The sequence below is a fragment of the Carcharhinus amblyrhynchos genome, chromosome 5 (assembly GCF_965287045.1).
Source record: "Carcharhinus amblyrhynchos chromosome 5, sCarAmb.v2.hapA, whole genome shotgun sequence".
NCBI lineage: Eukaryota > Metazoa > Chordata > Chondrichthyes > Carcharhiniformes > Carcharhinidae > Carcharhinus > Carcharhinus amblyrhynchos.
Genome location: NC_137328.1, coordinates 75,862,798 through 75,890,728, shown reverse-complemented (window position 1 = coordinate 75,890,728; position 27,931 = coordinate 75,862,798). Strand labels below are relative to the sequence as shown.

Below are 27,931 nucleotides of genomic sequence, written 5' to 3'. Positions count from 1 at the left end.
TCGTGTAGTGAAGATGCGTTGTTTCCACCTGAAGTCAGTCATTCACTCACATTTGCTTGAGTAGCCATAATAAACCAGGACAGATGTTGGCTCTCTCGGTGGGAGAGCATCTCGGGGATGGCAGTCTTAATTCTATCTCCATCACGATAGCATTAGAAAGAGATGGGATCAGGCAGGCTAGGAAGGTGTTTATCTGGAGTAAGGGGAAATATGAAGACGTCAGGCAGAAAATTGGACGAGTCAACTGGAAGGAGGTGCTCTTGGGGAAAAGTACCGAAGGAAGGTGACGGATTTTCAAGTAATGTTTGTCTGGAGCTCTGCACGTTAACGTTCCGATGAGACAGGGAGGTTTTGGTAGATCGCGGGAACTGTGGTGCACAAAGGTTGTGATGAATCTAGTCAGGAAGAAAAGAAAGGTGTACAAAAGGTTCCGAGAGCTAGGAGATGTTAAGGATCTAGAGGAGTATATGGTTTGTAGAAAGGAGCTTAAAAAGGAAAGTAGAAGAGCCAGAAGGGGTCATGAGAAGGTCTTGGCGGGTAAGATTAAGGAGAATCCGACGACATTCTACAAATATGTGAAGAGTAAAAGGATGAGAAGTGAACACTGGAGGGACTGATGGTGGACAAGTCCCCAGGACCAGATGGAATGCATCCAAGGGTTCTGAAAGAAATGGCAGAGGCGATAGTGGATGCCTTGGTGGTTATTTTCCAAACGTCGCTGGATTCCAGTGAAGTGCCGGAAGATTGGAAAACGGCTAATGTTACGCCGTTGTTTAAGAAGGGTGGCAGGCAAAAGGCAGGGAATTATAGGCCGGTTAGTTTAACGTCTGTTGTAGGTAAAATGTTAGAATCCGTCATCAAGGAGGAAATAGCGAGGCATCTTGAGGGGAATTGCTTGATAGAGCAGATGCAGCACGGTTTCGTTAAGGGGAAGTCGTGTCTGACAAATTTATTGGAGTTCTATGAGGATGTGTCTAGGGCGGTGGATAGAGGAGAGCCAGTGGATGTGGTCTGTCTTGATTTTCAGAAGGCGTTTGACAAGGTACCTCACAAGAGGTTATTGCAGAAGGTAAGGGGGCGTGGAGTTGGGGGTAGGGTGTTAGCGTGGATAGAGGATTGGTTGTCAAATAGGAGGCAGAGAGTGGGGGTTAATGGGTGCTATTTGGATTGGCGGTTGGTGACTAGTGGAGTGCCCCAGGGGTCGGTGCTGGGACCTCATCTATTTACCATTTATATAGATGATCTGGAGTAGGGAACCGAGTGTATGGTGTCGAAATTTGCTGATGACACCAAGGTTGGTGGAACGGCAAATTGTGCGGAGGATGTGGAGAGTCTGCAGAAGGATCCAGATAGGCTGGGCGAATGGGCCAGGAACTGGCAAATGGAATTTAATCTTGGCAAGTGCGAGGTGGTCCACTTTGGTAGGAATAATGGTAGGAAGGACTATTACTTACGTGGCGAAAAACTGCAGCAGGTGACGGTGCAGAGGGACCTCGGTGTCCTTGTGCATGAGTCGCAAAAACCCAGCCTGCAGGTGCAGCAGGTGGTCAGGAAGGCTAATGGGATGCTGGCCTTCATAGCGAGGAGGATTGAATATAAAAGTAGGGAGGTTTTGCTGCGGCTGTATAGGGCATTGGTGAGGCCACAGCTGGAGTACTGTGTGCAGTTTTGGTTGCTGCACTTATGCAAGGATATTTTGGCCTTGGAGGGAGTGCAGAGGAGGTTTACTAGGCTGATACCAGAGTTAAGGGGGTTGAGCTATGAGGAGAGGCTGAATAAACTAGGCTTGTACTTGTTAGAGTTTAGAAGAATGAGGGGAGATCTCATTGAGACATATAAGATGATGAATGGGATGGATAGGATAGAGGTGGAGAGACTCTTCCCGCTCAAAGGACAGTAGGACTAGGGGGCACAGCCTCAAGATAAAGGGGGGGTGGTTTAGAACGGAGTTGAGGAGGAACTTCTTCACTCAAAGGGTGGTGAATCTCTGGAATTCTCTGCCCGTTGAAGTGGTGGAGGCTGCCTCGCTAAATATTTTTAAGACGCGGGTTGATGGGTTTTTGATAAGCGAGGGGATTAAGGGTTATGGGGAGAGGGCGGGAATGTGGAACTGAGCCACAACAAATCAGCCATGATCTTATTGAATGGCGGGGCAGGCTCAAAGGGCTAGATGGCCTACTCCTACTCCTATTTCTTATGTTCTTATGACTTATAAAAGGTGAAGAGGGAAAAGTCTGTGTGGAACCAGAAGAAATGGCGGAGGTGCTTAATGAGTCCTTTGCCTTGGTATTCACGGTGGAAAATGATCTGGTAGGTTGTACTGCAGGTTTGTGGAGGACTGGAAAGATTGAGTATGTGGATGTTAAGAAAGAGGATGTGTTGGAACTTCTAAATTCTATCAAGATAGCTAAGTCGCCGGGACCAGATGGGATGTACCCCAGGTTACTGTGGGAGGTGAGGGAAGAGATTGCAGAGCCCCTGGCGATGATCTTTTGCATCGTCGATGGAGACGGGAGAGGTTCCGGAAGATTGGAGGATTGCGGATGTGGTTCCTATTTTCAAGAAAGGGAACAGGGATAGCCCAGGAAATTACTGACCAGTGAGTCTGACCTCAGTGGTTGGTAAGTTGATGGAGAGGATTCTGAGGGACAGGATTTATGGGCATTTAGAGAAGTTTAGTATGATCAGAAATAGTCAGCACGGCTTTGTCACGGGCAGGTTGTGCCTTATGAGCCTAGTTGAGTTCTTTGAAAATGTGACTGAACACATTGACGAAGGAAGAGCAGTGGATGTGATTTACATGGACTTCAGCAAGGCGTTTGATAAGGTCCCCCATGCAAGACTTCTTGAAAAAATGAGGGCATGGGATCCAAGGGGCTTTGGCCTTGTGGATCCAGAACTGGCTTGCCTGCAGAAGGCAGAGTGTGGTTGTGGATGGGTCTTTTTCTGCATAGAGGTCGGTCACCAGTGGAGTGCCCCAGGGATCTGTTCTAGTACCCTTGGTGTTTGTCATTTTCGTAAATGACCTGGATGAGGAAGTGGAGGGATGGGTTAGTAAGTTCGCCAAAGACTCAAAGGTTGGTGGTGTTGTGGATAGTCTGGAGGGAGGTCAGAAGTTGCAGCGTGACATAGATAGGATGCAAGACTGATGCGGAAAAGTGGCAGATGGACTTCAACGTGGATAAATGTGTAGTGGCCCATTTTGGCAGGTCCAATGGGATGAAGGAGTACAATATCAAGGGTAGCACTCTTAGCAGTGTCGAGGAGCAGAGGGACCTTGGAGTCCGGGTCCATAGGACTCTTAAATCAGCCTTGCAGATGGAAGATGTGGTCAAGGAGGCGTATGGTGTGCTAGTCTTCATTAATCGAAGGATTGAGTTTAGGAGTCAGCAGGTAATGCTGCGACTTTTTTTAAGACTTTTTTAAGACTTTTATAAGAACTGACGGTAGACTCTGAGTCACTATTGGAGGAAGTGAATGTTTAAGGTGGTGATTGGGATACAAAGCAACTGTGCACAATCCTTGGAGTACTGTGCACAGTTCTGGTCACCTCACTACAGGAAGGATGTGGAAGCTATTGAGAGGGTGCAGAGGAGATTTACAAGGATGTTGCCTGGATTGGGAGGCATGCCTTATGAAGATTGGTTGAGGGAGCTAGGTCTTTTCTCCCCGGAGAGACGAAAGTTGAGAGGTGACCTGATGGAGGTTTATAAAATGTTGAGAGGTATAGATAGAGTGGATTCTCAGAGGCTATTTCCCAGGGCTGAAATGGTCGCTACAAGAGGACACAGGTTTAAGGTGCTGGGGAGCAGGTACAGAGGGGATGTCAGGGGTAAGTTTTTCACTCAGAGGGTGGTGAGTGAGTGGAATCGGCTGCCATTGGTAGTGGTGGAGGCAGACTCGCTGGGGTCTTTTAAAAGACTTCTGGACGAGTACATGGGATTTAATGGGATTGGGAGTTATAGATAGTTCTATGGCCTGTTAGGTATGGATATGATTGGCGCAACTTGTGGGCCTAAGGGCCTGTTGGTGCTGTAGTGTTCTATGTTCTACGTTATTGCAATTTTCATCAAAACCTACTATTTGGTCTGAGATGTTCTGATATGCATCTGCAATACCAATGCTTATTGCAAACAGACTGGGAACTACTGGACATGATGTTGACCATTTGCTTTATACCAGTGCTTTGTACTCTTGGTTTCCCCGGCTTAAAACCTCTCAGCTGAAAAAGAGTAGTTGGACAACAGCAACTAGCATTTATATGGCACTGTTAGCATCAAAGAAAGTCATGATGTTTCATTGAAAAGAAATAAATAAGGGAATGGCACCTTTGGAGAGATTTGGTGAGGTAGCCAAAATCATAAACAGATTAATTTTGGGAAAATTCCCAAAACTGGCAAAGGAGAAATAAGGATGATAGTTCCATCAACAAGGCCAAGTAGTATAGGACAGCAATGAGGAGATGAGCTCGTAGGAGGATACAGGAGTTGAAGAGATTGCGGAGATATGGATAATAAATAGCCTGAAGTGATTTGAAGATTAAGATATGAATTTTAGATTTAATTCATTTAAGCTTGAAGATTTGCCTGGGTGAGTGCAGCTCCAACAGCACTCAAAGCTTGACACCATCCAAGACACAGCAGACCGTTGTTTTGTATCCCGATCACCACCTTAAACATTTACTTCCTCCAATAGTGACTCAGAGTCTACCGTCAGCAAGATGCGCTGCAACAATTCTCCATGCCTCCTTCCTCACCTACCACCTCTAGCATCTGCAAGGGCAAAGACAGGTTACACATGGAAACGTCACCGCATGCCAATATCTCCACAAACCACACACCATCCTGACCTGAAGTTATAACAATGTGCTTTCACTGTGAAGCAAGTGCTGCATTTTCCCAAATGGGACCAAGTCAGTATCATTATCAATATCAATAATAAAATATAAATAATGATCAATATCAGGGCTGAAATTATTTATACTCTGCCTTTTCCTTATTCTCCATTATAATTTCTCCTCCCTTTGTCATAAATGGGGCCACATTTATTTTCACAAATCCTTTTCTATTTTCATACCAATAAAAATGTTCAGTTGTTTTGACGTCCAAAATCCTGGAACTCCCCATCAGCGATTTTAAGAAGGCAGCTTGCCACCACCTACTCGAGGACGATTAATGATGGGCAACAAATACTGGCTTTAAAATCCTATCTTGGATTCCTTCACTGTCACTAGAAATTGATAGCATAAACTGGTAAAAACATCAAAACAGTAGCTAAACATTTCTGTGGTCTGTAAATAGAAAGATAGTAAACATGGGTGCATTGATAAGAGAGGAGAATTTATAATGGAGAATAAGGAAATGGCAGGATTTTGTCTATAGTTTTCAGCTCTTTTGTCAGTACTTGGTCCTATTCAGGAAAATCTACCTTCTGGTTTATGAACACTAAGCTGAATTTTACCAACTATTGGGTGGCAAGAATGGAGCTAAGAGGGCCAGTGAAATATTGGGAAACCATGTCAGGATGTCTTTATGCGGGGGGGGAACCTCTCCACAGCAACGCATACGCGGGCCCATCAGAACCAGATGCTCCATGGGTTTAAGAAGGGAGCTTCAGGCAGAAAAGCCTCCACTACTCCAATGATCCACTAGAGGGAATTCCCCTCCATCCCACAACCATACCACCCTTGCCCCCAGAAAGTTTCATGTTTCCCTTGCCTAACCAAGGTATTTCCATTTTGAGGCTCCTCTCCCAGTGGGCTGCTGAGATTTCAGAGCTGCCAGTCTTCTCATTAGGTTGGCAGTATCAGAGCCTGCATGCCATTCTTAAATGGATGGCAGGCCTGCACATCAATTAGGAGGCCAGCTGTGATAAATGAGTCAGTACTGTTGCTGGCAGTGTGGTCTACAGGCCCACTTTTTGGCCTGACAGCAGAGTTCTGAAGCCCATGGTAAAATTCAGCTCATTGGTTCTTTTGGAAACTGATGCATTTTGAATACACCAGAAATCACATGATGTATTTAACAGACTTTTTTCACATGTGAGATCACTGTGTAAATATAAATTCTGCAGTGATGAGTATTTCTGAGAGAAGTAAAGGAGGTAATTAGTTGCCTGAATGGAGAAAACAACAAAGGTTTGACTTGTGATGGCAAGCAGAATGTTAAATTTGAATGGCTGCTTTACCTTTATAATATTTATTTCTGCCCTGAATTTAATTTCTACAAGGTAATAACTAAGTGATTGACAGCTATAAGTGAGTATTATTTCAAGTATTTTTCTTTTGGAAGGGCACAGTCTGTGCTCTCATCATTATTCAGACAGGCCTGAACAGCTGGCACCTGGGCACTTAATTACATGATTGGTGAAAATTATAAAGGTTCTTCATGTCTAGTGTTTGTTTCTCGTACAAAAAATGGGGCTTGAGCTAAAATATTTGACAAGTGGATCTTCAGTACTAGAAGCAAAATAGATGACATTGAAAATTTGGGTTGTTTTGTGTGGGAGGGGGAGTAAAATTGGACATTGAGAGGCAAGGATATGACCTAAGGCTGTACAAGATAAATGTAGTTTTCACCTAAAGCGAGTCATGTTTGAACAGCACTGTCTCTTAACGTGAGTTGCATTTTCTCAGTGATTGGTTTTTCATTTCTCAATTCAGCTATGTTGTCAGATTTAAAATGCTGAGTATGAGGGTGAAAATTTTCTGTTCAGTGAAAAAAAAACATGTTTTAATGATGCAAATTTCCATACCAGATAATTAATTACACAGAATTCTTTTTTGAAATTAAGTTCTCCTTATTAGAATCATAGAATCCCTATAGCACCGAAGGAGGCCATTCAGTCCATCCAGTCTGTTCCAACCACAATCCCACTCAGGCCCTACTCCCGTAACCCTCATTTACCCTACTAATCCTTCTGACAGTAGGGTCAATTTACCATGACCAATTAACCTAACCCACCCATCTTTGGACGATGGGAGGAAACCAGAGCACCCAGAGGAACCCACACAGACATAGGGAGGAAGTGCATAGTCCACACAGACAGTGGCCTAAACCAGGAATCAAACCCAGGTCCCTGGTGCTGAGGCAGTAGTGCTAACCACTATGCCACGTTGCTGCCCATCATATTGCTGAAAAATCACTGTTGCATTCATTGAATCGTAACTTGACATGCGCAAACTAAATATTCACATCTTGGTACCTTAATTTTAAAACATTCAACTTGTTGGTTGATTCACTCAGTCATTCTTACTATACCCTTTTAACTTTCGTGGTGTGGAAAAAGGAAGGGAAAATTTAAGTCTTTCTGATGAATACAAAATGGTCAACAACATTGTTGTATTCTACAAAGCAATGTAGTAAAATAATTTGAATTCCTAAATAATGTACAGCAGCCAACAGAATTATTATGTCTTATTGTATAGTAAGTTTAGGCATCCTCTTGTGATTTTCTATGCAACCATTATATCTGTTTTTTCTGAAAGTTACTTTTCGTTCTTTTTCTTTACTATTGTTCAGAGTATATGATTCTACTCCCCCGTTACTGTGCTGTTCTGAGAATTTTGGATGTTACTGGGAGCCAAATTTTTTATTATTGGTTTTAAGGAGTGTCTTATACAAGGAGAGAAAAGGGAAGCAATTCTTGAATTTATGGCCTTGGCATCTAAAAGCACACCTGCTAATAATAGAGTGACTAAAATCAGAGTTGGTCAAGAGGCTAAAGCAGCAGAGCATTAGAAGAGTCAAGGTTAGAGGTAGCAAAGACATGGGTGAGGTTTTCAGCAGTAAATGTGCAGAACTAGGCAGAGTCGTACACTGCAGCTAAATTGCTCAGATTTTGCAGTATAAATTTTCAATAAAAAATAGGAACTGGAGTTACTAGTCTGAAACTAAAGATTTTTATTCTGTGTCATAATTTCTCTCTCCCTATTCCCTTCATTAATTTCATTATGTGAAAGAAATCATTTTATTGTTTGAAATGAAATAATGTTGAGAGTTGTTGTTTCCAATCTGAAGTGTGCCCAGCAAAGGGAAATGACAAAGAATTGATGTTGTCCATCAGCTGGTGTTAGGACATTAGAGGAGAGTTGCACCTTAGTGTCATAGAACCGCTTCAGTGCAGATGGAGGCCATGTGGCCCATCAAGTCTACACCGACACCGCTATAGAGCATTTTACTCAGGCCCTGTCCTCCTAACCCCATGTATTTACCCTACTAATCTCCCAACCTACACGTTTTTGAACCAAAGGAGCAATTTAGCATGGCTAATCCATCTAACTTGCACATCTTTATACTGTGAAATGAAAATGGAGTACCCAGAGGAAACCCACACAGGTGCAGTGTGATGATGCTGTGCCTTTAAGAAATGTATTTTAGTCATGATTCTCTTTCTCTTTCAGATGTTTTAGCAGACCCTGGCATTTTGTTGGCATGGTGTTGTCTGTAGCCAGTGTCCTTTACTATTACTGAAGCAATATAATTAATATCTTTGTTGTTTTAATCTGAACTAATTCAATGTGTTCTGGTTTTCTTGTTTCCCAGGGATTGCAGAGTAGAGCTTGATTTGGGGTGATTGATAGGTCAGGCGATGGAGATAGCTATTTTAGTTTTCAATTTTAGTTTTGGTTTTCAGAAGCTGCTCATAAGTGTTACAAAGCTGGAAATCAGCATCATGTGAGCATACTTGTATTTGTGCTAACTAATCTTGAAAGAGGCTGTGTGGCTGTGAGATATTGTTTTAAATTGGAACAGCAGAGGTAGCCAGCTGTTTAGGAGTTGCACTGTGTCATGGTTAAGTCTTGTAATTGGTACAAGCATTGCAATTTCTTTTTGCTATATTCTAATTGTGTTCTTAAACTTTGTTTGATAGAAACTTTCTAGTGCGTCACTTGAGTCATACCTGGAGTGAAACACCTTTTGTTCCCCCATGTTACAAACAAACTTGGGTCTAGGCTAACTTCACAAAACATTTTGGAGTCACTGGCCTGGGTCTTAACAGTAGGAAGTCTCACAACACCAGGTTAGAGTCCAACCAGTTTATTTGATAGTAATCTTACAAGCTTTCGGAAACAGTGTTCTTTCGTCAGATGTGTGGAAGGTTTTGATCAGAGAAGGGTATATAAAGTCACACACAGTTTACAGAATGCTGATTAGAATGCAAGTCTTTACAGCTAACGTGCTATGCAAGTCTTAAATATGCAGACAATGTGAGCGGAGATAGTATTAGCATAGGTTAAAGAGATGTGTATTGTCTCCAATCAGGATAGTAAGTGAGATTTGACAAGCCCAGGCAAGTCATGGGGGTTACAGATAGTGCAACATGAACCCAAGATCCTGGCTGAGGCCGTGCTCATGTGTGTGGAACTTGGCTATCAGTCTCTGCTTCTTACTGTGTTTATCCCAATCCAATGCTGGCATCTCTACATCTGGGTCTTAACAACAGGGAGAATGTGTAAACTCCACAGTCACCCAAGACAAATCGACCTGGATCCCTGGAACTGAGGCATCAGTGGTAACCACCCCTGTCCTAATTTGAACTAATGAATGTACATTTATTCTCATAAAATTAGTATTGCTGTACTTTTACATCAATATAATTTAAAATGGTTTGTGACTTTGAAGATGGGAGAGATCTAAAAATGTCAGTGTTCACTTGCACCAAGTCACATTCAGTATTTGGCCTTTGCCAGAAATTACAGATGAGTTCAGGAACACTTAATAGCAAAGAGAAGAAAACTAAATGTTGGAAAAAGCAAAATCTGCTGAATTCACAAAACAGGATCTTCGGCCACAGAGACTGCATAACTGAGCAATAACAGGAAGAAAAGAAAAAAATAGTGACCCAACCTTTTGTGGTCAGCGGCGAATCATTGCAGCTGATTGCTGACGTTGACTTCCCCTTTTCAGTTGGCAGGTTAAACCTGGTGTCAAGTGAGGAGGATCTCCAGGTACCCAGTGACATCCAGTATCAGTGATGTCAACTAGCTGGGTAAACAGACAATCTCATTCAAATATTTTCACTGACAGCAAACCTGGAAAAGCACTAAATCTGATCACTTTTAATTTAAAGTTTCAGGAAGTGAAAAAATTTTGATTGGATTAAGATAGAATTTAAAATAAAGATAAGCAAACTTAAAAAAACCTACTTTTTTATTGTAATGGAGAAATTTAACATGCCACAAATAAAGAATTGGCTTTTGAGTCAATGAGACTTTTTAATAATAGTTACCAAGTTAGGAAACTATTAAAAACACCTCATTCAACAAGGTGTAACTTTTTCAAGTGTTTTATAGTGAGATTAACAATGCAAGAGTGAAAGATCTTGTCAGTTCACAGGTTTCCTATTGATTGTAACCTGGGGACATCTCAACACAGAATCACTGACAGCAGCTTCTGAATCTCTGCATTACTCTGTGCATGTATGGACTATAGAATTTGTTGCGATTTAAACAGTAGCAATTCTTTTTACTAATTCATGGGATGTGGGTGTCACTAGCTGAACCAGCATTTTTAGCCAATCCCTGAGGGCAACCAATCAACCACAAATGCTGACAGTTTCACTGACATCACTAGTTACAGAAATATGTCTCAGAACAGCACATGAAAATAGAGGACAAAGTGTAGGAAGAAAAATGAGAATACAAAGAATTTGCAATGGGGAGGTAATGGCATAGTGGTATCGTCACTTGATTAGTAATCCAGAGACCCAAGGTAATGCTCTGGAGACCTGGATTCTAATCCCACCGTAGCAGGAGATGAAACTTTTAATTCTAGATTTTTATTGAAATCAAGTACAGTGATGACCATGAAACCATTGTTGATTATCATAAAAACTCAGCTGATTCACTAATGTCCTTTAGGGAAGGAAATCTGCCACCCTTATCTGGACTGGCCTAGTGGTGACTTCAGCTCCACAGCAATGTGATTGACTCTTAAATGCCTTCTGATAGAAATGGCCTAGCAAGTTGAGAGATGCATAGGGCCCGATTTTACCATTTTGATTCTAAGTGCTGAATCTGAGCACAGTTCAGCTCTGACATGGAATACTGTTCTCAGGCGCCCCCATACGCACTTAGCCTGAAAAAAAATTGAGACTCTGAATCGTGATGTGGACAGGGCTTATTGCACCTGAAATGCTGCGGCTCTGATCAGAGCCTTCAACTGCGTGTGTGCAATAAAAACAAAACTGAAAAATGCTCCCCTGTCACATTGCTCCCAGGCTGCAAAAAGTGGATAAAGTGGCCTGGGAGCAATGGCCTCTCAGACATCGCCCACCTTCACAACATAACTGTCCTCCTTATCCACCCACCTCCCCTCTGCCACTCAGACGATCGCTGGCAAAGTGGCAGCAGACACCCCCTGCTCCCCTGCCAGAGAACTATCTAGCCCCCCCACAACCCCCAAAAGAGACCCACCTGGCCTCTCTACCTACCACACACACCACCACCACCACCACCACCACCACCACTCCAGAGATAGATCTGGCCCTCCTCCTCCCTCCTTCCCACCAGAGAATGATTTGTCCCCACACCACCACTGATCTGAGTTAAAGAGCCACTCAAAGCTCTGAACTTACCTCTCCAGAAGCTGGAACACCCGAAACAAACCTTTGCCGAGCATGTCTGTTCGTGCCATTGGCGAACGCGAAAGTAAGGAGGGAGATTGGACATCCATCTCATTAAGTAATTTAAATGCCCGTTTTGGGTGCATTTTGGGCCTTGGTAATTAGTGTGATCCACACCTGCATCCGTGCATGCGCAGTTAAAGTTTTCATGCTCATTTTCGGGAGCCACGCAATGGTAAAATCGGGCCCATAGTTATAAATGATGATGGTATGTACTTGTATATATGAGATTAAGACATTTAAGAAGTTTGGGGGATGGCAAAGCAAAGCAATCTGGAAAGGGAAGGATCAGAGGACAGCATGTAGTGTGTAAACAGCAACCAGAGGGAGTAGAGGAAGCAGAATCTGTTATGCTGGGGTGTATGGCTGGAAGAGTGACTGGGTTACAATTGGATGAGATTGTGGACAATTTGAAACCAAAGGTGAATAAATATCTTGAAGACAGTTATCTGAGGCACTGTGAATTTGGCAAAGAAAGAGTGATGAGAATGAGGGTGTGAAATGTAAATAGAATGGGTCATAATTCATGGAGACTGGAAGAAATAGAATTTTTGGCAACATTGAGCTGGAGAAGGGGAAGATTAGGGGTTAATTTTCTAGGTAGAAGAAATAAATCATATTAACAGAATTAATGTAAAGTAGAAAGTGAGCTGGGGAATGAGGAACGTGTTCAAGGTACACATTTTCTGATTTAGATGCTGATGGGTGCCAAAGAGTGTGCCTCATAGTGTCATCAAAGATTGGCATATGATTAATAGATTAATGAGGAGGGAGCAAATAGAAGATTAGAATCGAGAATTGTACTGACTTAAATGAAAATATTCCTTCTGATTCTTGGTAAAGTCACTGAATGATGTAAGGAACCTTGATAACAGCTGAAGTAGAATGGGCCAGTCTCCTGTCGCCATTGGGAAACTCGCCAAGACGGGGCTGTAAAATCCTAGCCATGGTTAACATTGTATCCACCATGTTGTCCACGATGGACTAAAATTTACTATTAATATTGACAAATTAATTTAATATTAACTAGTTATCAATTTAATAATATTTTTTATCTTTAACAGAGACCTTGCTGCTAGGAACTGTCTTGTAGGTGACAATAATGTACTTAAAATCAGTGATTTTGGCATGTCAAGGCAGGAGGATGATGGAATTTACTCATCATCTGGCTTGAAGCAGATTCCAATTAAATGGACAGCTCCAGAGGCCCTAAACTACGGTAAAAATTATTTTTCTTTTATCTAAACTGCAAATTTTGTACAATGAATTGGTACCATAACTACTTGTTTACAGTGACTGAATAAATCAGATTCAATTGTTATTCATGACATTGTGAAATCTTTGCCTGCATTTCTAGAATCTAATTCCATTAATTTTTTCCCTTTAAATGTCAGTTGTTGGCCTTTCTAATTATTATTACATGTCACTTCATTCATGCGTTCAATTTTAAATCCTGCTTATACATAAAGTGTCTAGAGAACATAAAACAATATGACTGGCAATATGGCTATGGATGTTTGGGTATTTGGTACAGTAGGGAGGAGAGAAGAAGCAGTATTGCTTTGGACATTAGAGGTATGACAACCTGAATATATCTTTCTTGCGTATTTCCCATTATATATCAGTCGCATTCTCTGTGAAAAGCTGAATCTCATTTGAATGGCTTTGAGTTCTTCTGGGGATGCTCCTGGGGTTTGACAAGTGAAACGGAAGCTTGAAGCGCAACACTCAGGGCCTGTAATGCCTTTACTTGTTTAAAATAAGTTACAAAATTAACATCCCTTGGGTGGGATTCTCCAGTCTCATCTGTGGTGAGGCCTGTAGCGAATAAGAACAGAAAATTTGGCATTCCAGTTAAAACTCCACCCATTCTGTGGTACTGGATCATCCAAGCCGCAAATGAGGACAGATTTTCAGTTTGTCTTTAATTCACGCAATTGCACTAATTACAATATTATCTGAAAACATTGACCAACACAGATGCCAATATTTAGCTTTTGGCTCTGTGAAAGTTTCAATCAATTTTTTTGATGAAAATAAGTTCAGAAATAATTTTCCAACATGGGAAATGTGTAAATAATTCAGCCCATTACCACTTTCACATTACCAAGCACTCTTTATTGTGTATCAAGAAGCAGATCGTTTCTGGTCTTTTACAATGTTTAATAATTGGCCAGAGGTCCATTTGAGGATGGGGCTAGGTCAGAATTATTCCATCCTCAATGCTGAGTTCACCTTTGTTACTGAGATAGGATTTCCTTTCTTCGGAGCTTTGTCCTTGGAATCCCTTGCACAGGATCATGTGCGTAATTTTAGATGAGATTGGATCTTTTTTGGTCCAAGCTTTAATCTGCCTTGCTGACGCTGGCAAAGTCTTCAAAAAATTCAGTCATCACAACCTCTCCAATGCAGGTGAAGGAACCAGGCTTGTGGGCAATGGGAGGCATCTTAGTGTGTCAGCATTAGTTATCCAACTTCCAGGGCAATGTTCCAGAAGATATTTATAGGCTATCAATAGCAAGGCCCTGCACTGGATCCAAGCGGAGGTGATATGAGGAATTCACTTGTCCTTTTTTAAAAAGGCCCACTAAAGGTTTTTGGTCAGTAAATATAAAAAAAAGCATTTGACGTAGGCGTATTGATGGAACTTTCTCACACCAAATACGATTGCCAAGCTGCCTTTCTCAATCTGAGAATACCATTGCTCCACGTCCAAAAGGGTCCTGGAGGCATATGTGATGGGCTCTTCCGTCCCATCTTTCCAGCAATGTGACAGCACCGCCACCACCCCGTATGGCGAAGCATCGCAAGTTCCTTCTCAGGGTCAAAATTGTATGAATGCAGATAAATCCCTGATACGGTTTATTCTTCATATCATAACCCTCTCTAAGTACCATAGAATTACAGTTGAAATTGCCCAACCCCTCACATAGAAACACCTTTGTCCAGCGTGAATCTAACTAATAGCTTTTGCCTTTCCAGGCACAGAACCATTAAATTAAACCCACTTAAAACCACCCTATTTCTAATGTTTCTCAATACAAATATGAGTCCTTTAAAACTACCTTTTGTTTTCCTAACAATATCTACATTTGCACATGGCAAAGAGCCACATAAACTAGATGCTGGAGAAAAGAACTATATTCAGCAAAAATCAGCACATTTACTAAGAAGAAAAAAAACACCGCCCATCTTGCTGCACGCTTTAGTAAAACTTAATTATAGACAATATAACCTTGAGACTTTTTTAACAAATTAAGTGTATCTATTATTTAATACTGTTTATCGGGCAAAGAGAAAATCCAATACTCGAAATTGATGATGAGATTGTTGATATACTGTTCTGTCACATAGGGCGATATAGTTCAGAGAGTGATGTGTGGAGCTATGGGATACTCCTGTGGGAGACATTCAGCTTGGGAGTGTGTCCATATCCTGGAATGACCAACCAACAGGCACGAGAACAGGTTGAAAAAGGTACAGTTTTAAGCATCAATACTAAAAGCTTAATACTGGTACATTATTACATCAAGATCTCCTGAGTAGTTATAGTTTGGGTCTGTATTACTTCTTGCTACCTTTCTGTGATTTGTAAATTTTCCCTATGTGTTGTGTGATGTAAAAGACTTTTCTAGGTCAGATGTTACAAATGCACTTTTCAAAAAAATCTGCTTTGAAGATTATCTTTAGTGAACATCTTTTATCAGTCCCTGAAGCATATATGTTGTGGACTTGAAGCTAAACTAAAAGATGTGAAGTTCCATCCCAAGGGTGGGTGTTGTATGTGATCTTGTGAAGAGATGCATGAGTGAGCCATATCTGAAATTAGGACTGCTCCTTATGAACAGCAGCTTTGGCTAAGTTGCCTGTTTCTGTGCTCAAAACAAACTTGACTGGAGTGCCCGCTGCCCACAATTTAACTACAGATTATTTTTGTTAATAGCAAAATTATTATTTTGATTATTATTGATAGCAAAACTCCGTGTTCGCCACCAATACTTCATCAAAACTGACTGCACCATGCAAAATTCAATGCACAAGTTGCTGGCAGTGATTCTACAGGTTTTCTTTTAAATAGATTACTGGATGAGTTAAAATTGCCCTTCTTTAATAGATGATGTTGCGGGCTGTACTTTGCTGCTGATTGCAAAATTCAAGTCATCAATATAAAATGAGAACTGGTAGAAGGCAATTATTTCTGTAAAACCTGCCTAATCCCTGGCTTGCTGTCAGTGAGTATGAACTACTTGTAATATTGTTCAAACTCTTCTATTAGGAAACAACCATATAATCACTCAATTATTTCTATCGTCTTCCAAATCATTGGCTGTTTAAATACTCTGCATGATGTTATGTTTCAAATTGAGTTTACCTTAATGTAGTTAAGACTTTATTCATTCAATGGCATTCCTCGGAATGCTAAATATGTTTGCAAGGAAAGAAGTGAGTTGGAAATTATAGTAAATGCTTGAATGAGTGTAAAAGATTTGCACTTGTAGTGTGTTTGTGACAGCTAGCTGAAATGAGATATATAATCTGGACTGCTTTGTAGCACTAACTGGAATCAAAATGAAGTGACCATTGAATGAGTGACATGAGAGAGAGTAATGGTTAATGGGTGTTTCTGAGGCTGGAAGGTTTGTAAGGGGGTTTAAACTGATTCAGAAGGGGGATGGGAACCTGAATTGTAGCTCCAATGTACAGGAGGTTGAGAATAGGGAGGTCATGGATAAGGTTTCAAGGTCACAGTAGTGTATTGGCAGGCGAGTGGGTGGTTTGAAGTGTGTATACTTTAATGCTAGGAGCGTACGAAATAATGTGGATGAACTTGCAGCCTGGATTGGTACGTGGGACTTCGATGTTGTAGCCATATCGGAGACATGGATAGAGCAGGGACAGGAATGGTTGTTGCAGGTTCTGAGGTTCAGATGTTTCAGTCAGAGCAGGGAAGGTGGTAGAAGAGGGGGAGGCGTGGCATTGTTAGTCAAGGACAGTATTACAGTGGCAGAAAGGACGTTTGATGTGGACTCGTCTATTGAGGTAGTATGGGCTGAGATTAGAAACAGGAAAGGAGAGGTCACCCTGCTGGGAGTTTTTTATAGGCCTCCAAAAAGTTCCAGAGACGTAGAGGAAAGGATTGCAAAGATGATCCTGGATAGGAGCGAAAGTAACAGGGTAGTTGTTATGGGGGACTTTAACTTTACAAATATTGATTGGAAAAGCTATAGTTCAAGTTTGTTAGAGGGGTCACTTTTTGTCCAATGTGTGCAAGAAGGTTTCCTGACACAGTATGTAGATAGGCCAACAAGAGGTGAGGCCACATTGGATTTGGTACTGGGTAATAAACCAGACCAGGTGTTAGACTTGGAGGTAGGTGAGCACTTTGGTGATAGTGATCACAATTTGGTTACGTTTGCCTTAATGATGGAAAGGGATAGGTATATACCGAAGGGCAGAAGTTATAGTGGGGGGGAAAGGAAATTGAGGTGATTAGGTGAGATTTAGGATACGTAGGCTGGAGGAGGAAACGGCAGGGGCTGGGAACAATTGAAATGTGGAGCTTGTTCAAGGAGCAGCTACTGCGAGTCCTTGATAAATATGTACCTGTCAGGCAGGGAGGAAGTGGTCGAGCAAGGGAACCGTGGTGTACTAAGGAAGTTGAATCTCTAGTAAAGAGGAAGAAGGAGACTTATGTAAAGATGAGACGTGAAGGCTCGGCACTGGAGAGTTACAAATTAGCCAGGAAGGAGCTAAAGAGAGAGTTAAGAAGAGCTAGAAGAGGACATGAGAAGACTTCAGCAGGTAGGATCAAGGAGAGCCCTAAAGCTTTCTATACGTATGTCAGGAATAAAAGATTGATAGGGCAAGATTAGGGCCAGTCAGGGACAGTAGTGGGAAGTTGTGCATGGAGCCTGAAGAGGTAGGAGAGGTACTAAATGAATATTTTTGGTCAGTACTCATGCAGGAAAAAGTGAATGTGGTCGAGGAGAATACTGAGAGACAGGCTTTTAGACTCGACAGGATTGAGGTACATAAGGAGGAGGTGTCATCTATTTTCATACTCTCAAGAATTGCTAAGTCCCCTGGGTTGGATGGTATTTATCCTAGGATTCTCTGGGAGGCTAGGGAGGAGATTGCAGAGCCTTTCGCTTTGATCTTTGTTGTCATTGTCTACAGGTATAGTGCCGGAAGACTGGAGGATAACAAATGTTGCCGCCTTGTTCAAGAAGGGGAGTAGACACCATCCTGGGAATTATAGACCGGTGATCCTTACTTCTGTTGTAGGCAAAGTTTTGGAAAGGATTATAAGAGATAGGATTTATAATCATCTAGAGAGAAATAATTTGATTAGGGACAATCAACATGGTTTTGTGAAGGGTAGGTCGTGCCTCACAAACATTATTGAGTTCTTTGAGAAGGTGACCAAAGAGATGGATAAGGGTAAAGCAGTTGACATGGGGTATATGGATTTTAGCAAAGCGTTTGATAAGGATCCCCATGGTAAGCTATTGCGGAAAATACGGATACATGGGATTGAGGGTGATTTGGCAGTTTGGATCAGGAATTGGCTAGCTGATAGAAGACAGAGGGTGGTGGTTGATGGGAAATATTCAACCTGGAGTTCAGTTACTAGTGGTGTACCGCAGGGATCTGTTTTGGGGCCACTGCTGTTTGTCATTTTAATAAATAACCTAGATGAGGGTGTAGAAGGATGGGTTAGTAAATTTGCGGATGACACTAAAGTTGGAGAAGGTGTAGACAGTGAGGATGGATGTTCCAGTTTGCAGAGGGACATAGATAAGCTGCAGAGCTGGGCTGAGAGGTAGCAAATGGAGTTTAATATGGAGAAGTGTGAGGTGATTCACTTTGGAAAGAGTAGCAGGATTACAGAATATAGGGCTCATGGAAGGACTCTTGGTAGTGTGTACAGTGTGTTAGCTTTTATTGGTAAAGGGATTGAATTTTGGAGCCATGAGATCGTGTTGCAGCTGTATAAAACTTTGGTGTGGCCGCACTTGGAGTATTGTATATAATTCTGGTCGCCGCATTATAAGAAAGATGTGGAAGCATTGGAAAGGGTGTAGAGGAGGTTTACCAGGATGTTGCCTGGTATGGTGGGATGGTCTAATGAGGAAAGGCTGAGGGACTTGAGGTCGTTTTCGTTAGAAGAAGGTTAAGAGGTGACCTAATTGAGGCATACAAGATGATCAGAGCGTTAGATAGGGTGGACAGTGAGAGCCTTTTTCCTCGGATAGTGATGGCTAGCATGAGGGGACATCGCTTTAAATTGAGGGGTGATAATTATAGGACAGATGTCAGAGGTAGGTTCTTTACTCAGAGAGTGATAAGGGTGTGGGATGCCCTGCCTGCAGCAGTTGTGGACTCGCCAACTTTAAGGGCATTCAAATGGTCATTGGATAGGCATATGGATTATATTGGAATAGTTTAGGTTAGAAGGTCATGAGATTGGTTCTGCTGGTTGGCGCAACACCAAGGGCCGAAGGGCCTGTACTGCGCTGTAATGTTCTATGTCTATAATGAAGTTCCTGAGGTATTGGAACCCTCGTTTTTCCTAATGTACACTAATTTAGACCTCAGTGTTCAGGGAACAATTTCAGAATTTGCAGAAAATAAAATATCTTGGAAGCATCGTAAACTGAGGAGAACACTGTAGGACTTCAAAAGATCATAGGCTGGTGGAATGGATGGCCAGGTGGCAGATGGAGCTGAATGAGGAGAAATATGAGGTGATACATTTTGCTCAGAAAAACATGGAGAGACTGTATAAAATAAAGGATACTACCCATAAGTGGGTAATGGAGCAGAGGGACCTATGTAAATATGCTTTATCATTAAAGTGGCAGGACAGATTGCAGAGCAGTTAATAAAAGCATACAGTATTTTAGGCTTCATTATTAGGGGCATAGAGTACAAGGGCAAGGAGGTTATGTTGAACTTGTACAAGACACGAGTTAGACCTCAGTTGGAGTATTGTGTATAATTTTGGGCACTGCATTTTAGGCAGAATGTAAAGGCATTGGAGAATGGTTCCAGGGATAAAAAATTTAGTTATGAAGTAAGATTGCAGCTGGGACTCTTTTCCTTGGAGAAAAGAAGGTTTGAAAGGAGATTTAATAGAGGTGCTTAAAATCATGAGGTATCTGGACAGACTAGATTTGGAGAAATTCTTCTCACTCATGAAAGGATCAAGAACCAAAGAATACAGATTTAAATCAATTGGTAGAAGCGATACATGAATAAACTTTTTCACACAGCGAGCGGTTAAGGTCTGGAATGCACCAGCTGTGATTATGATGGAGGCAGGTTCCATCGAGACATTCAAGAGGGAATTAGGTGATTATTTGAAAAGAAACAATGTACTTGAATACAGGGGGAAAACAGGAGAATAACACCAAGTAAAATGATCATTTGAAAAGCTGGTGCAGACATGTTGGACCAGGTGGCCCCCTCCTGTATTGTCCCAATTCTGTGAATATATACGTTAAGCTGTCCACTCAGCACATGCAAGGAACAAAAATATAAAATGGTAATAAGCCATTGAAATTAAACCTTGCTTTGTTGTTTCTTGAGTACATCCACAACCTACCAATGTTTGTCAACAGTTGTACACATCCAAATTACTTGGTGCCTTAGTCACTGTATTTGGGTAGAGTCTCTCTGGGTAATTGTGAACACATCTGAAACAAGCATTAGGCCCATTGCCTATCAAGTGGATGACCTGATATCTTTTTCATGTCCCTTTGTTAAATTATGCCTGACCACAGCATGTGCTATGTGTGCCACGGTTGCTTTTCTCAGCCCTTAAAACAACCATACTCATGATCTACATATAAAGGGTTTTTCAACAAGAACAAAGTTTTCGAAAGCATGTTTAGCTAACACAAATGTGAAGTTAGTAGGAGCAGAACTGCTCTTGGCTCCATGTGAAAACTATGGTCCTAACAGCAACTGCTTCCCTATCTATATCAGTTACAGATGTGAGAAGATCCATTTTATGAGTTAATTTGATTTATTATTGTCACATGTATTAGTATGCAGTGAAAAGTATTGTTTCTTGCATGCTATACAGACAAAGCATACAGCTCATATGTAGTGTTACAGTCATACCTAGGGTATTGAGAAAGAGCAATTTAATAATAAGAGTTAGGTCCATTCAAAAGTCTGATGGCAGCAGGGAAGAAGCTGTTCTTGAGTCGGTTGGTATGTGTCTTCAAAATTTTTGTACTTCTTCCAGGAGAGCGAAAACTTTGAACAAAATTGTAATACCTTTCAAAAAGAGGTCCAATACAACTGAAGCTCCAGTAATGAGAACCTCAAACTCTGACTTGCGTCTTTCCTTCTGTGTTAAATGTCTCTGTGAAGCTGGGCTTGCTGGCGTGTTTGGGCTCCATCCTTCTCCAAACTGGTGTGAAATTTGTCCCCTCCCAAAAAAAGACCAGGTGTGGGAAGATGGGGATCAGATTTGTGTCGTACATCCTGGCACAAATGGCACTGGTTTTCTTGCCCAAAATAACACTTAGTCATTTTTTGGGAAAATCCCACCCAAGAGGGGGTGGAACAGAGCTGAGGGTCAGTGATTAACGGGCACTAGGAGCAATTACAACAAAGCTGTAGCAAAACTTAAGAACAGATGACATGATGCAGTAGGGAGGGGAGGGTTTCTGTATTGGGACAAAGAAATGTTTGGGATGTATAAGTGAAAAGGCCTAGGATAGAGGAGACCGGCCATGGTCTGAAGTTCTTCTAATGTGGAGCTACTTTGATGTTTGTGACAGCTATGAGCAACTTGAGTAAAACATTGTTTAGTGTTTTTCTGGGGCACAAGTGTTTCTGCATGGTAACATTTTGTACCAAGATGTACCCACCTCTCCAAACTTAGATTACTGGCTTTGGGACCCCTTCAGGCCCTGCTTGCATGGTACTGCACCCTTGCACTGCCAGGGTGGTACTGCCTAACTATGTCCCTGACCACACAGAGGCTTCAGTGGCCTTCAGGCCTCAGAGTGTGGTCATCTGTTCTCTGGTTTCAGTTTGTAGAGATCAGTGATAATTCGTACCAGTTTCCCGTTGTATCCAAGGGTTGGAGAATCCTGGGAGCAGGACGAATCCACCTTGAAACTGGCTAACATGCTAATCTGATTCCCACCCAGCGAGGCTGGAAACCAGATTACGTTGGAGCGCAGGGACTAGGAGAATCCCAAAGGGCGTTCTCGCTAGCACTAAATGTGCTCGACTCATTGCCCATGATTCTCCAACCCAGTGTGATCTGCATGAGCGCAGAGGGCCAGAGGATCATCCCCATTTCTCCCCCTCTTTAGCTCTGAGGAAAAGTCATACAGATTCCAAATATTAATTGTTTTTTCTTGCTGCAGATGCTGCCAAACCTGCTGAGTTTTTCTAGTATTCTGTTTTTGTTTCACATTCCAGAATCTGCAATATTTTATTTTTATTATATTGCTATAAGAGAAGATTATTGTTTTAAATAATGCTTTAAAACTGTTCCAGGTTACAGGATGTCACCACCCCAGAAATGTCCAGAGGAAATATATAACATAATGCTGAGATGCTGGGAATATAAACCAGAAAATCGACCAAATTTCAGTGATGTGCACAAAGAACTCTTGTGTGTCAAGAAGAAGATAACGTAGTAACACAGAGTAGATGCTGACTGTAGGAAATTCAGTTTTCAGATATTGAAAAAATCAGGAGTCACAAGATACCATTTTTCTCCAATATGTTGTAATTAGAATTATGTATGCTTGTTATATCACATTGGCATGTTTTGTTGTAATTTATAAACATTTGTTTCCTGTTTGGGTTTTGGCCGATAAATATTTGTAAGGCACATCATGGAGAAAAGGCTTCTCAAAGCATTAATGGACACACGTTGCAAATTATTCTTAAATCTAGCTTCAACAAGTAAAATTCTATGATTGTCATTTCTGTAAAATGTAAATAGAGCACAGCAGATTGTGCTATGTTTACTTGGGGCTATTGAAATGCAGAACAAAGATTTTGTATACTGGTGACCCCGAATCTGATCTCATTTAGATTAATGTTTTCAAACTCAAATAGTATTTACTACAGACTGCAAGGAAATATGTTTCTGAGATGGTGATTATTTCCACCATATTTTAAAAAGCACTGAACTGTCTAAATTGACCACATAAAACATAAAAATACCAGAAAAAGGCTTTGTACTAAGCTTACACTATAACTGATTGTGTATGCACATAACTCTGATTTGCAGTTGTCATGAACAAGGATAAGCCTTCCATGATGTGCCTGGGATTCCAAAGTACTGTACTGTACAGTGCAAGTACCCTCACTTTTTAAATCAGAAAATGTTAATACATTGTTTATTTTGCTTCAGTTTTGAGACCTTTAATCTTATTAGCTTCCAATGCACCTTTTGTATTCTAACTGTTAAAATGTTTTAATATACTGTGAGCAGTTTTGGGCATTTGGCCAAACTTTTAACAGGAACTACATTATTTTGCTGTCAATATATCATTGCTGGTAAGTTAACCCTTTTGAGTATTAACTGTCCTCTCTTGCTTTCAGGGAATCTGAAGTAATTATTTCTTTTAATCTCTAACAACCATTCAATAAAGATAGATTAGAGAAGCACGTGGAACCATGCAGTATTTCTCAAAGCATAACTGCTCAGAAATAATCCTCCAAATATTAACTCATTTTTGATTCTGGTGGTGTAATGTTATTGTTAGTGTATTTTATTTTAACACAATTTAAAAAGGAGCCCATCTCTTGTCAACACTAATTCTGATTCAGTAATGACCTAAGCCATTTTTAGTTAAATTGTTTGTACTTTTTATTATTGAGGGGACTAATGATTCTGTTGCTTGGGCATGAACTTGTAAATGTCCTGACCAAATGTAAAATCACCTGGAGACTACAGAATAGGTCTGATTCTCTACTCTGTTGCTGTGGCAATATTTTCAATGTGAATTTATGCAATCAGCGCAGAGGCATGAGCTTCTGACATTTAATGTGAATATCAGAAGATCACAAGAGGCCATAAAAAAGGAGTTGTTATGAAACTGTGATGTTTCAAAGCTTTGTGTTTATCATGCCTTTGGTGCTTAGACATCTGATGCAGTGGCTCCAATATCTGTTTTCTGCATTAGCCTCCTCTGCTTTGCCCTAACCTTTTTAAGAAGCGTAGAACATTTCAACATTCCCAACAAACTGTCCAAGAGAACATCTGTTTCCAAAAATAATACTCCGACAAAGATTCACTGGCATGACATTGAACCAGCCTCTTATTCATGAATCATGTCATAAGAACATGAGAAAAGAACATAAGAAATAGGAGCAGGAGTAGGCCATCTAGCCCCTCGAGCCTGCCCCGCCATTCAATAAGATCATGGCTGATCTGTCGTGTCTCAGTTCCACATTCCCGCCCTCTCCCCATAACCCTTAATCCCCTTGCCTATCAAAAACCTATCAACCCATGTCTTAAAAATATTTAGCGAAGCAGCCTCCACCTCAGCCTCCACTTCAACGGGCAGAGAATTCCAGAGATTCACCACCCTTTGAGTGAAGAAGTTCCTCCTCAACTCTGTTCTAAACCGCCCTCCCTTTATCTTGAGGCTGTGCCCTCTAGTCCTACTGTCCTTTCTGAGTGAGAAGAGCCTCTCCACCTCTATCCTATCCGTCCCATTCATCATCTTATTGTCATTGAATCATCCAAATTCGTAAGTGTGTCCTGTATGCTTCACTAGTCATGGTTTGCTATATATTTTTCTCCACATCTGAATCTCTTTCTAAAACTATGATGAACATTATAGTGTTTGGGATAATCACAGCACATTGAGCTGCAGTGCCCTCTTGAAAATTTAATTTCTTGGACTGTAAGACTAGAGTCAAACTAACATGCAGTAACAAAGGTGAAACACTTTGAAACCCTATACTGTCAATCATAATTTTAATGGCAAAGCTGTAGATTTGACATTTCCACGGTTTTGATTTTCAAAAATGTTTACAAGTTATGAACTAATGTAACTTTTGGTTTGTTTGACATGTTTAGTCAATTTTGATCTTTAACAGGTTTAGAATTTGCAAAAAAAGACTTGCAGTATTTCTAAAACTAAGCCTGTTGTAAACAGTACCATATATAGGAACTTTATGGATTCAGTTTCTGTGGAATTACTGTATCAAAACTAAATAAGCTGTGCTTAGTACATTTTATGTACTTTGTGCAGCCTTTGCTGAAAATTTGTAACATTATTTAACAGCATTTCTACTGATTTTATTTGAGTGTTGTAGCTAATCCATTGTAAGATCTTTTGTTCCAAGAAGAATGAAGTTTACGTTTATGATGTTTATTTCCACCGATGATAAATATTTAATTGCCTTCATTGCACTGTTTCAAAACAAATTCCACTTTACGCATGGAAAATAATTGCTTGGCAAGTTCCACAGAAAATGTTTCAGTGCAGTAAGAGCATTAAATGTTTTTATGAACATCAGTATTTTTAAACTGGTGATCTGGGTGCTGCAGAGAAGTTTCAGCCTATATGGTATAATGTGCGGTCTTTGTGGTCCAAGTGTAGTTACAGTAAAGTCAGTAAATTCCTTTAGGTTTGGAAAATGGTTCTGCTGTTAAACCAGTACCAGAACTGTCATAATTGCCATAAGCAGACTGCTTTACTATGGGCAGTGTGCTATTATAGATAGTATGCTGTTATACCTTGCCTGTAAGTGGTGTGCAAATCAAGTCTTAAATTATAATTTTTTTCACTTCATGATAAAAAGCCATATAGTCATATCTGAACAACTTGAATGGCATTATCTAGTCATTGGTGGAAATTATTAAAGACTCTGTCTAACTTAAATGCTTGTATGGTATACTTTTGCCACAAAATATTACATGAAATTCAATGAAAGTGTTGTTTCTGAATATCTACAACATTAGAATCCGAAGCTAGATGTTGCATTCTACAGTAGACTTGTCCATCAGCCACCTTTTGGGAGAGAACTCAAGTGGCCTCCTTTATATAGGTAAAAGTCTTATTAGTAGATAAGACTGATGTTTGTTTAAAATCTGTGAAGACAGATGATATTTTACATTGAATTAGTAAATATAAACTGGAGAAGAAAAACGTGAGAAATTGTATATATCAGTGTGCCATATGAGTGTCATAATATTTCACCGCTCAAAACTTTGTCAGAGCTTTCTGTACGGGAGTTAACATTGGCTTCAGCTTTAGGTTGCTTTGTTGAGAGAACAATGTAATTTAATGAGAGAAAACTTTCCTGTCTATGCTGCTTGTCTGATTTTATGTGACATGAGTTTGTATAGTCTACACCTTTGTCTGTTTGGCACAAATACACACGTTTTATCTTCTATCCAAAAAATGGGCCTCATCTTTTGCTCTGATGTAGGTATGTCTATATATAACCACAGAATGTTTTGGCTACTTTTTTTAGAAGTGTTTCAGTATAAAGATTTAACTTGATGTTTCATTATTTTCCAAATTCATGCTGCCACAGACGAGTGACAAAAAGCCTTCAATTCCTTGCTATGTGCCATTCATATTGCCTTTGTATGAACCGAATGGTAATTTTTTTGCCATTTAACTTCTAACTCCTGTGTTGTGCTTTTCAAAAGTTCCAACAGTATTTCATTTTGTGCCATAATAAAAAGACCAAAATTCTGATTTTCTTTTTAAGATTATAAAAGTGCACCTTTTCTTTTCTAATGTTAAGCTTCCATTTTTAAAGAAAGTAGATTTGCAACACTGGAACTATGTGGTTCTTTTAAATGTCTTAAACTTTCTGTCAGAGGCTAAAATATACTTTTAAAGTCAATGTTCACTTTAAATTTCAAGTCTTACTTTTAAGGATGTATATATATTTCTTCTCCAAAACAATAAGATGAAAACCAGACTGAATGCTGATGACCTCCATTGAGGAGTAATGTTCAAAATATCATTGACAGAAATACTTGTCTTTTGTAATTTTTAACACAATCTTGTGCTGTAACATTTATTTATTTTGTACTTTTTTACATTGAATTTACAGGGATTTTGAAATGACTTTTTTGATTATCATTCTCTGTATTCTCTGCTCTTTTGAATTGCAGACTTGTTCCTGAACTGCTTCTCTGTCATATTGGGCCAAATACCACTAACAAGTCTGCTGTTTATATTTATGCTGTAATCTCTTAATAAACGGAATGGATTGTCAGCATTATCTTAGTCTCTTTCTTCTAGAATTTGTGAGAAATGTCCTTCTGATGTGAAATGTAATGTTAGACTAAACTCTTTTACATAACTAATTACTTCACATTGAAATTTTTTTCTCCACTCTCCAATGAATGCCTTCACCTACTTCCCAAATTTTGCTAAGGAGAATCAGAACGTTAATGCTAATGTTGCCACAGTTTCTGCCCTTATTCTCCTTGATATGCATCTGATCGAATTCAGGGTCACTTATCAACTTAAAATGCAGCCAGCCTTTCTAATACCTCTTTATTAATCTTTAGCCTATATAGTGTCTCAGTATTACATCCCCTTATTCTGGATTTCCCACAATTAATATTCAGTCCTTTGTGTCTACACCATTCAAAGCCTTTAGTAATTTTAAAATAATTAAATTAATTTATTGGGTAACTGTAGACCAGTTAGTATTAGGGTGAAATCTGTGGCTGCATAAGGTAATGCTCTCTCAAATATATTCCTCTTTGCATCTTCTCAGGTATAGCAGGTTTTTTGTTTTCATCATTGCACTACCAGAAACAAGTGAAGTGGCCATAAATTGGTGGCTTTACTACTTTTTAAAGTCAATTCCCATTAAGTTCTCAGAAAACCATGCTTTGTGTATGTGAACAACTCAGGCAATTGCTTCCTATTTCCTGCTGCCCATTTTCTGTCTGCCTCCCCCACAAGTGTCCTCCACACATTATCCGGAAATGCTGTGCTGCAGGTCAAAACAACATACAAACTGTACCAACAGCAAAGCAAAACAGCAGAACTAGAACACGTGCACAAACCTAAATTCAGTTCAAACTCGTTCTGCTCTTGCAGAATGGGAAAGTTGAAAACTGGGACTGCCCTGGCTAAACTGGGATGTCTGGTCGCCCAAGGTGATATGAGATCAGTAGTGGATAAAGTCAAGATATTTTGAGAATTCCACTTCACCAGTAGGAGTTCAGTACCACAAACCTCTGGTTGGCCATGTTCAAAATCAATAACTAGAGGACATTGATTTAAGATGACTGACAGAAGAACCAATGATGATATGTGGAGATTTTTTTTGT

At 40.4% G+C, this 27,931-nt stretch overlaps 1 protein-coding gene across 1 annotated transcript in view; it reads left to right on the top strand.

Moving 5' to 3' along the window:
- fer (fer (fps/fes related) tyrosine kinase) overlaps positions 1-26,920 on the top strand; it is a 204,580-nt gene extending 177,660 nt beyond the window's left edge. The window contains exons 17-19 of the mRNA XM_080189038.1: positions 12,690-12,844; positions 14,980-15,102; positions 22,153-26,920. Coding sequence (XP_080045164.1) covers positions 12,690-12,844; positions 14,980-15,102; positions 22,153-22,295 — 421 coding nt within the window. The 3' untranslated portion in view covers positions 22,296-26,920. The remainder of the gene's footprint in view (positions 1-12,689; positions 12,845-14,979; positions 15,103-22,152) is intronic.
- The last annotated feature ends 1,011 nt before the right edge of the window (positions 26,921-27,931 follow it).